The 9,519-nt window shown below is 52.1% G+C and overlaps 1 protein-coding gene across 1 annotated transcript; it reads left to right on the top strand.

Annotated features, from left to right (window-relative positions):
- Window positions 1-3: 3 nt before the first annotated feature.
- Window positions 4-9,495, top strand: LOC112819119 (myosin-7; the record flags this gene model as incomplete). The annotated part of the gene is made up of 14 exons (XM_073890671.1): window positions 4-111; window positions 393-563; window positions 1,732-2,041; window positions 2,743-2,813; window positions 3,076-3,163; window positions 3,250-3,367; window positions 3,514-3,637; window positions 3,910-4,046; window positions 5,408-5,663; window positions 5,798-6,040; window positions 6,190-6,366; window positions 6,616-6,761; window positions 7,011-7,101; window positions 9,106-9,495. Coding segments are annotated over 14 exons (2,430 nt in total), but the record flags the coding sequence as incomplete, so codon positions are not given.
- Window positions 9,496-9,519: the final 24 nt, after the last annotated feature.

Raw genomic sequence — 9,519 nt, 5'->3', positions numbered from 1 at the left:
GAGAAGATGTTCAACTGGATGGTGACACGGATCAATGCCACCCTGGAGACCAAGCAGCCACGCCAGTACTTCATAGGGGTCCTGGACATCGCCGGCTTCGAGATCTTCGACGTGAGTGGGGGGAGCCTAGGCGCACATGTGCGGGGGAGGGGGCAGTGACTCACTCATTTGCACCTGTGACCATCATGGCCAGTGGCCAGTCGCGGGAGAGACAGTGGGGCTCAGGGGTGGCAGACACATCGTCCTGTCTTCCAGGGGAGCTCCCCCTTCCCGGCCTGACAGGGGAGGGGACCAGTCACACCCCTGGCTGGGCTTGGGCACGGGCCTGGGTTGACCCCACTGGCTCCTCAGACCCCTGCCTGCCTGACCCACTCCGCCCCCACCCCCTGCAGTTCAACAGCTTTGAGCAACTGTGCATCAACTTCACCAACGAGAAGCTGCAGCAGTTCTTCAACCACCACATGTTCGTGCTGGAGCAGGAGGAGTACAAGAAGGAAGGCATCGAGTGGGAGTTCATCGACTTTGGCATGGACCTGCAGGCCTGCATCGACCTCATTGAGAAGGTGCTGCCTCCACCCACTGCTTGTGTTTCCTTCCCTTGGCATCCCAGGCAGAGTGGCAGGGCTGTCCCTTCTACAGCCAAGAAACTAGAGTCCCCAGAATCCCCAGCCTCTCTCAGACCCAGCTTCTACCCACTGTGAAGTCATACATGGGATGAGCCCCCTTCTCCTCTCCCCAGGACCTAAGACCTTGTCCTGTATGGTGGTCACCTCCCAGAATCTTAAGAAGGAGATGTAGTGAGGGGAGGACTCCTGGACCCTCTGACAGTTCATGGGAAGCATCATCTATGGAAAGATCCTAGGCTGACACTAAAGACATTTGGCTTCCCATCCTTTTCCTGATAGCTGATAATAAGCCAGTCTTCAGCTCCTCTTGTCCACAGACTCAGAGGAGACAAGAACGGAGCTGGTGTGAGGTTCCCAGTGCTGGCTTGTTCTCAGTGTGCTTTTGCTGGTACAGCCCAGAGCCCAGAATAACCACCCTCACCCGGCCCGCCGGTGCCCTTCAGAAAACTGGAGCTTCCCAGAAGGTCTGGGTGGTTATCCAAGGTGCTCCTCTTCCAGAGGTCTCAGAATCACCTGAAAGTATATGGAAAAGAGTGTGTGTGTGTGTATATGCACGTGCACGCACACACACACACATGTGTTTACATGCATTTTTCCAGGGAGGCATCTTCAGTTTAATCAAATTCTCATTAGGATTCCTGTCCCAAGGAAAGTCAAGAACCACCAGACTCTCTGAAAAGCAGAATGTTGTGCAGAACATGGATCCCTCTAACCATCCCTTGGAGAACTGTTACCCATCATATAGGCAGAGGTCTGGCCTGCCCCTCAGTCTGGCACCTCTGACATACACCTGTCCCTGGGGCAATCCAAGAAAGAGGGACTTGCTGCAAGGCCTTGGGGACCTGGCAGTGTGGCTGGGAGCACAGGGTTCTTCACTAGGTCCACTGAGGCAGAAAGAGGTTATAGGCCAGATCTGAATAGAATTAGATTTAGGTTAATTCCAAGAATATTAGGGTCCTATATTGGGACAAGAGGTGCTAGCCCAGACACTGTAGCCTGCCAGCTCTACTGGGCTGTAGTTTTTCCTCTGGCAAGGCGTGGGGCTCTGGAAACCTGGGAGTGCATGCAGTGATGCTCTCTCTACCTCCCCACCCCCTGCTCTCAGCCCATGGGCATCATGTCCATCCTGGAGGAGGAGTGCATGTTCCCCAAGGCCACTGACATGACCTTCAAGGCCAAGCTGTATGATAACCACCTGGGCAAGTCCAACAACTTCCAGAAGCCACGCAACATCAAGGGGAAGCAGGAAGCCCACTTCTCCCTGATCCACTATGCTGGCACAGTGGACTACAACATCCTGGGCTGGCTGGAGAAGAACAAAGACCCACTCAACGAGACAGTGGTGGGCCTGTACCAGAAGTCCTCCCTCAAGCTCATGGCCACACTCTTCTCCACCTATGCTTCTGCTGATGTCGGTAAGAGGGCAGCCCCTGACCTGGGCCAGAGCAATTCTGAGGTTGCCAGGGGCCAGGGTCCCTCTGCTTCAAAGCACAGGATTCTAGAGGCAGAAGAGAACCCACGAACCATGGGATGGGGGTCAGGAAATCTCACAGTAGTCATTCTGCCACTGATCTGTAGAAGGGCCATTTTCCACTTTGTGTTATGGATATTGGTGTACATGTCGAGTGTCTCCTCAAGACTGAACAACTGGAGGTGAGTGAGGCACATGCATCACTGTGTAGAGCGTAGAGCTGTGCCTGGCCCAGTGTAGAGCTGTGCCTGTGGGAGGTCTTGGTAAATGTTGAAAGGATCACCGAACATCTGGTAGCATGGGTGAGTGTCCCGTTCAGAGAAGGAAGAGAAAGGCTGTGGCTTGGGAGGAGGAGGAACTACAGGAAGGAAGGTAGACCGTGGAAAGAAGCAGGCATGAAGGGAGGGGTTCGAAGAAGGTGGGAGAAGAGCACTCATACGATTTCAGCACCTACTATGTGGCAAGCAAGCTTATCTAATCTCCATCCCAGTTTTTAGAGGCAGTTACTGTTCTCGTCGTGGGAAAACCAAGACGTGGAGAATCACTTTGTGAAGTCACACAGCTAGTGAGAGGCAGAGCCCTGCCTCTGACCAAGGGTTCCTCAGCTTTCAGACTCTGGCTCCTCATCCCTTCTCTTGTTATTAGGGGACAGCGGTAAAGGCAAAGGAGGCAAGAAAAAGGGCTCATCCTTTCAGACAGTGTCGGCCCTCCACCGGGTAAGAAGGTCCCAGAGATGCCAGGGGGCCTGTGGTGGGCAGGCCCAGCCCTTTGACTGTGTCACCCTAATCTGATTCTCTGAGTCTGGGGAGGAAAGAAGCTAGAGCTATGTGGTCATTTTGGGCATGTAAATTCTACCCAAACCTGAGCTCCCATCATAAATTATGTGTCAACTCTTGGTCCCTTGGAGAATTCTGGAGACAGGCTGTCAGGGACCCAGGGCTCCTGTGGCTCCTGACTCCCCACTCTCATCCACCCCAGGAGAATCTGAATAAACTTATGACCAACCTGAGGACCACTCATCCTCACTTTGTGCGCTGCATCATCCCCAATGAACGGAAGGCTCCAGGTGAGTGATGTGTAAAGGTTTAGTCTGGGGAGGGCACTTGGCATCCACTTGCCCTGAGACCGACAGCTTCTCCTCTCCTGCTGCAGGGGTGATGGACAACCCCCTGGTCATGCACCAGCTGCGCTGCAACGGTGTGCTGGAGGGCATCCGCATCTGCAGGAAGGGCTTCCCCAACCGCATCCTCTATGGGGACTTCAGGCAGAGGTGGGTACAGGGGCACCCTAGAGCTCAGGGAACAGGGGAAGCCTGGGCAGACTTAGTGAGGAAGGGAGTCCACAGGTGGCCCCGAATGCTGTGGGCAGAACAGATTGGTGCAAAATGTGGGTGACTTGGGGCACCTCCCTCTCCAGGTACCGCATCCTGAACCCAACAGCCATCCCCGAGGGCCAGTTCATTGACAGCAGGAAAGGGGCAGAGAAGCTGCTGGGCTCCCTGGACATTGACCACAACCAGTACAAGTTCGGCCACACCAAGGTGGGTCTAGAGCCCCACAGGGTGGCACTGCGGGACATGTCGCCACCTTGAGCAGAGCAGCTGGGAGTTTGGAAAGCAGGCCTCTGATTCCTGGCTTCCTGTATTAATCCAAGGGCTGGAACCCAGGCTTCTTTTCTGTCTTGTTCTTCATATTTCACTCTGAGGTCTAGGATATATGGGTAATGGGTCACCTGGGAGCTTAGTCAGCACCTCCTTCCCTCTTCCTCCACCCTGGCTACCCTTCTCTGAGGCTGCAGCCCTCTTGCCTGCAGGTGTTCTTCAAGGCGGGGCTGCTGGGGCTGCTGGAGGAGATGCGGGATGAGAGGCTGAGCCGCATCATCACCCGCATCCAGGCACAAGCCCGGGGCCAGCTCATGCGCATTGAGTTCAAGAAGATTGTGGAGCGCAGGTGAGGCGAGGGAAAGGGCGAGGCTCTCCCAGAGATGTAAAAGGTAGACAAGCAACGCTAACTGGTGTGACTCCGAAGACCTGAGTTCAAACCCTGACTTCACCACTTACTAGCTGGCTTGAGCAAGTGACTACCCTGCTAGGTCTCATTTTGAATTCTTTACAAAAAGAAAGTTCCCCATAAAGAATGAGATACCATTTTAAAACACCAGCTTGACAAAAATCAAGAAGTCTGACCCACTGCTTACAGGTACATAAATTAGCACAATCTCCCTGAAAAACAACTTATCATTATCTTTTAAAGATGGACAATTGCAGGGGTACCTGGCTGACCCAGTCCATAGAGCATGCAACTCTTGATCTCGAGGTCATAAGTTTGAGCCCCATTTTGGGTACAGAGAACATCCCAAAATAAAAAAAATAAAAAATATGGACAATTGCATAGCTTCCAATTCCATTCCTAAGTGCTTTCCCACAGAAACTCCTGCATGTATACAACATGGGACAAAAAAGAATCTTCATAGCAGCATTGGCCAAAATAGCAAAGATTTGGAAACAACTCCAATTTCCATCTCCAGGGGAATGGGTAAATAGTATAGTTGTTCAGTGCAATATTATAAAGCAATGAAAGGAGGGACTTACAACCACATGGTGCAATGTGTTTGAGCCTCAGAAGCCTATGGTTGAGTGAACAAAAGCAAGTCACGGAAGGATACATATAATGTAATATAATTTTTATAAATCTCGGAGATACTAAAAAATAGTGACATATTGTTTAAAGACACGTACATATATTGTTAAAGTATGTTTTGAAAAAGTAAGGAAATGAAAAACACAAGATTAAGGATAGTGGCTGCTTCTGGTGGGGGGACCAGGAAAGGGGATTGAGAAGCACACTGAGAGAGCCAACACTGGCAACATGCTCTTCTAGTTGTTGTTCGAAGGATTGATAGGTTCATGCAAAGTCATTTTGTTTCATGCTTCATAACTTACATGTACACTATAGATATTCTTACATGTAAAATATAATTTTTTTAACATATCTGAGGTTCTTATGGGATTAGAAACACTGAACTTAGCAGACACTCTCTGAATGGTGTAGCTTTCATTACTACTAACGCCCCAGTAGGGAAGATATAAACTGCCCTTTTGTTGAATTAATTAATAAATATTTATTGAGCAACTCCATGTTCAGTGTGATAATGTTGGAGTCGGGGTGCATATCAAGGCAACAACACAGGGCTCCTGCCCTCAGGTGCCTATGAGCTTGTTTAGATGGGCTGGGAGCCAATTGCAGTTGGTCCCATGCTTGGGAAGTGCTCTTTCAGAATGCCCCTTCCTGCCTCCGTGTTTCCTTGCCAGGGATGCCTTGCTGGTAATCCAGTGGAACATTCGGGCCTTCATGGGGGTCAAGAACTGGCCCTGGATGAAGCTCTACTTCAAGATCAAGCCACTACTCAAGAGTGCAGAGACAGAGAAGGAGATGGCCACCATGAAGGAGGAGTTTGCACGCATCAAAGAGGCGCTGGAGAAGTCAGAGGCTCGCCGCAAGGAGCTGGAGGAGAAGATGGTGTCCCTGCTGCAGGAGAAGAATGATCTCCAGCTCCAAGTGCAGGCGGTGAGGCCACACGATGATCTCTTCATTCCTTCCCTTTCCTCCCCTGGATTATAGCCCATCTCACCCCCAGGAACTAAGACGCTGGATCTTTCCTCTCTTTAATCACCAACTCTCCTCTCTGTCCTCTTCTCCAGGAACAAGATAACCTCAATGATGCAGAGGAGCGCTGCGACCAGCTGATCAAGAACAAGATCCAGCTGGAGGCCAAGGTGAAGGAGATGACCGAGAGGCTGGAGGACGAGGAGGAGATGAATGCGGAGCTCACTGCCAAGAAGCGCAAGCTGGAAGATGAGTGCTCTGAGCTCAAAAGGGACATTGATGACCTGGAGCTGACGCTGGCCAAGGTGGAGAAGGAGAAGCACGCAACAGAGAACAAGGTGAGGGCAGCTCCTTCTGGTTCTAGCCCAGGTCTTCTCAGGATTCCCAGACCAGAGTGTGGTCCTGGTCCTTGGTCTTGGACATCCTCATAGATGTCTCCAGGCCGATGACCTCTAACCCTAAAGGGGATGGGGTTCTTGGTCAACAGGTGAAGAACCTGACAGAGGAGATGGCTGGGCTAGATGAGATCATCGCCAAGCTGACCAAAGAGAAGAAGGCTCTGCAAGAAGCCCACCAGCAGGCCTTAGATGACCTTCAGGCTGAGGAGGACAAGGTCAACACACTGACTAAGTCTAAGGTCAAGCTGGAGCAGCAGGTGGATGATGTGAGTAGTAAGAACCATGCTCTGTCTCTCTCAGGTCAGGATTCTGCAGGCAACATCAACAGCGAAGGGGCCTCTTTGTTCTCTGCAGTTCCTCACTAGGCTGGGGCTCAGAATTTTTTGTACTCGCAGGGATTTCTCTGCTGGTTTGCCCTCCAATCTCACTGGACTTTGAGTTTAGAAGGGAGCAGAAGAGCACACACTGTGGATCTCAAGTTTTCTACTGCTTGTTTATTATCTTCTTTCCACCAGCTGGAGGGGTCCCTGGAACAGGAGAAGAAGGTGCGCATGGACCTGGAGCGAGCAAAGCGGAAGCTGGAGGGTGACCTGAAGCTGACCCAGGAGAGTATCATGGACCTGGAGAACGACAAGTTGCAGCTGGAAGAAAAGATCAAGAAGTAGGAGCCTGAGATGGCCAGGAAGGGCTAGTGGAGATGGCTGGCCTGAGGGTTAGAGCATAGAGTGCTTCGCCCCCACTGGCCATGACTGTCCTGGGCCCAGTGTGAATGAGGAGGTCAAATGGCCCTCCTGTATTCACCGTCTGGGCCGGGGGGAGGGGACTGGTCCTGGCATGCCATGGCAAGAGAAGAGAATGGGTACAGAGGTAGGAAGACCACCTGTCACCGTCCCCCCAACTTCTCCTCCAGGAAAGAGTTTGACATTAATCAGCAGAACAGTAAGATTGAGGATGAGCAGGCACTGGCCCTTCAGCTGCAGAAGAAATTGAAGGAGAATCAGGTGAAGTTCTTCCTGGTACAGCCAATGGGGAGCTCAGTGGGGAGGCAGCTGAGGATGCAGAGCTGCTTAGGGTTCTAGACAGTATCTAGAACTCCAGGCAGCCTTGGAGACCCCACCAGCCCTCACCTGGCACTGGAGAGCACCGACCTTCCCCCATTAGAGTAATGATATCTTATTCTAGCAGGGCTCTTTGGGGGAGGCAAACAAGCCTACTAAAAGGGCTCTCTTGCTGAGCTATGCCCTGCGTCGTGGGATTTTGCTCCGGTGCAAATGACAGGGTTCAATTCTCATCTCACCCTTTCTCTGGTACTTCTCCCCTCTGTATGCGGGTGAGAAGGGAGCCCCTTCCTATGGGGTGCTCTGATCATACTCTTCCCAGGTACTGATCCCATGATATATAGTCAACTCCTACAACTCTGAGCAAGTCACTTCCCATTGCCAAGTCTCAGATTCTCTTCTCATCCATGAAATGAGATAACAACACCTGCCTTACAGAGGACCAGGGGAGATAATGTTTATTAAACCATTTTGTCAGCTAGCAGTCAGCCAGCCACTAGCAAGAAGGTGTTCTTTTGTTTTCTCCCTGGCCTTCTCATCTCTCTGCAGGAGGAGAGTAAGTTAACAGCCACAGTCTCCCTTACTTTTAGCACACCCTGAATTTTAATGGGCTTTTCGTCCTGTCTTTATCAGAAGAGCCCTGGAAGCAAGGAAGGCAGGTACTGCCATCCCCATCTTATAGCAACGGAAGCTGCATGGCCACATCTGGACAGAGTGGCCCCAAGGACAACATGTATTCAGCTGCTGTGGGCAGGGCCTTATCCTCTAATTTTCTGGTCAGATGGTGGCTACTGGAGAGAGCTGATCACCCCTCAGCATTTGGAGCCCACAGTCCAGGCTACAAGTGACGCATGGACACAGTTCCACTCATTTGGGGAGCTGCTCAGGGGCTGGCCTGCCTTCAGTGATAATTTGCCCTCCCATTTTCTTGGGTGCCCCTCTGGGTTTTAGCTAGAATATGAGGACATTCTCCAGGGTCTTCTGTTTGGGTCGAGGCAAATTCTTTGGCTCTTAGACCCAGAGCAACAGTGCTGTTATCCTCACCAGGTCTCGGCAAAGGGCTGTGGCTCCTCCTTCTTCCTGCCCAAGCTCTTGCACACAGTCCCACTTTCTTCATCTTGGGAGTAGAGGCATGGTGTTCCTCTCTCTCCTGCTCCCAGCACCCACCCACACACATCCTGTAAATACTGTCCACAACCACCAATGCAGGGGTCCCACTGATCAACACTCCCCTTTGCTCCTGGCTGGTCAGGGAACAGATCAAAATGACAGATGGGACATTCTCCCAATTTAGTCAAGGCCAAGGCTAAGGCCAAAAAATGACGTAGGGACATGATGATGATAAGGGCAACCTGCTAGCACTTGCCTGGCCTAGAAGGGAACGGTCAAGGTGGACCTGAGCCTAGGCATAAATAAGGCAAGCCCTGGAGAGTGAAGAACATGGTTAACTGGATTTTGTGGTTAACTCAGAAAATTACAGAAGTTTTTATTGTCTTACGGCATATGGCTGCAAATATTTGTAAGATACCAACGCAGGCTTTCCCACCTTATATTTAGCAGAGCAGAGCCTAGTGAATCTGTGAAATCTTTGAGATCCAGGATCTCGTAGGATCTCCGAATCCCCATCTGAACATAGATTCTCAGGATTCAGGGCTGCAGATAATAGACTGAGTCTAAACGCCTTGAGGGGTCAGCTTCGACCAAATTGCTACTGATGGCCTGTGCAGTACAGAATGTCTAGCAGCACCCCTGGCCTCTACCCACTAGATGGCAAGTCACAGCAAGCAAACATGTCTACAGACATCGCCAACTATCCCCTGTGGCACAGAACTTTCCCTAGTTAAGAACCATTGCTCTAGAGGGACCTGAATGTCCTAGAGCTCTGGGGTGGGGGCTCCGCCGGACGGCTCCGGGCGGTGGGGCTGAGACCTCTGTGTCCCGGGCCAGGCTCGCATCGAGGAGCTGGAGGAGGAGCTGGAGGCCGAGCGCACCGCCAGGGCCAAGGTGGAGAAGCTGCGCTCAGACCTGTCCCGGGAGCTGGAGGAGATCAGCGAGCGGCTGGAGGAGGCTGGGGGGGCCACGTCCGTGCAGATCGAGATGAACAAGAAGCGCGAGGCCGAGTTCCAGAAGATGAGGCGGGACCTGGAGGAGGCCACGCTGCAGCACGAGGCCACGGCGGCGGCCCTGCGCAAGAAGCATGCGGACAGCGTGGCCGAGCTGAGCGAGCAGATCGACAACCTGCAGCGCGTGAAGCAGAAGCTGGAGAAGGAGAAGAGCGAGTTCAAGCTGGAGCTGGACGATGTCACCTCCAACATGGAGCAGATCATCAAGGCCAAGGTAGGCTGCCTGCTCACCGTCCTC

This window comes from Callorhinus ursinus, unplaced genomic scaffold (assembly GCF_003265705.2).
Source record: "Callorhinus ursinus isolate GAN/ISIS: 27379988/994484 unplaced genomic scaffold, GSC_fseal_2.0 scaffold1851, whole genome shotgun sequence".
Classification (NCBI taxonomy): domain Eukaryota; kingdom Metazoa; phylum Chordata; class Mammalia; order Carnivora; family Otariidae; genus Callorhinus; species Callorhinus ursinus.
Note: the sequence above shows the minus strand (reverse complement) of the source record. Positions and strands in the feature narration are given on the sequence as shown.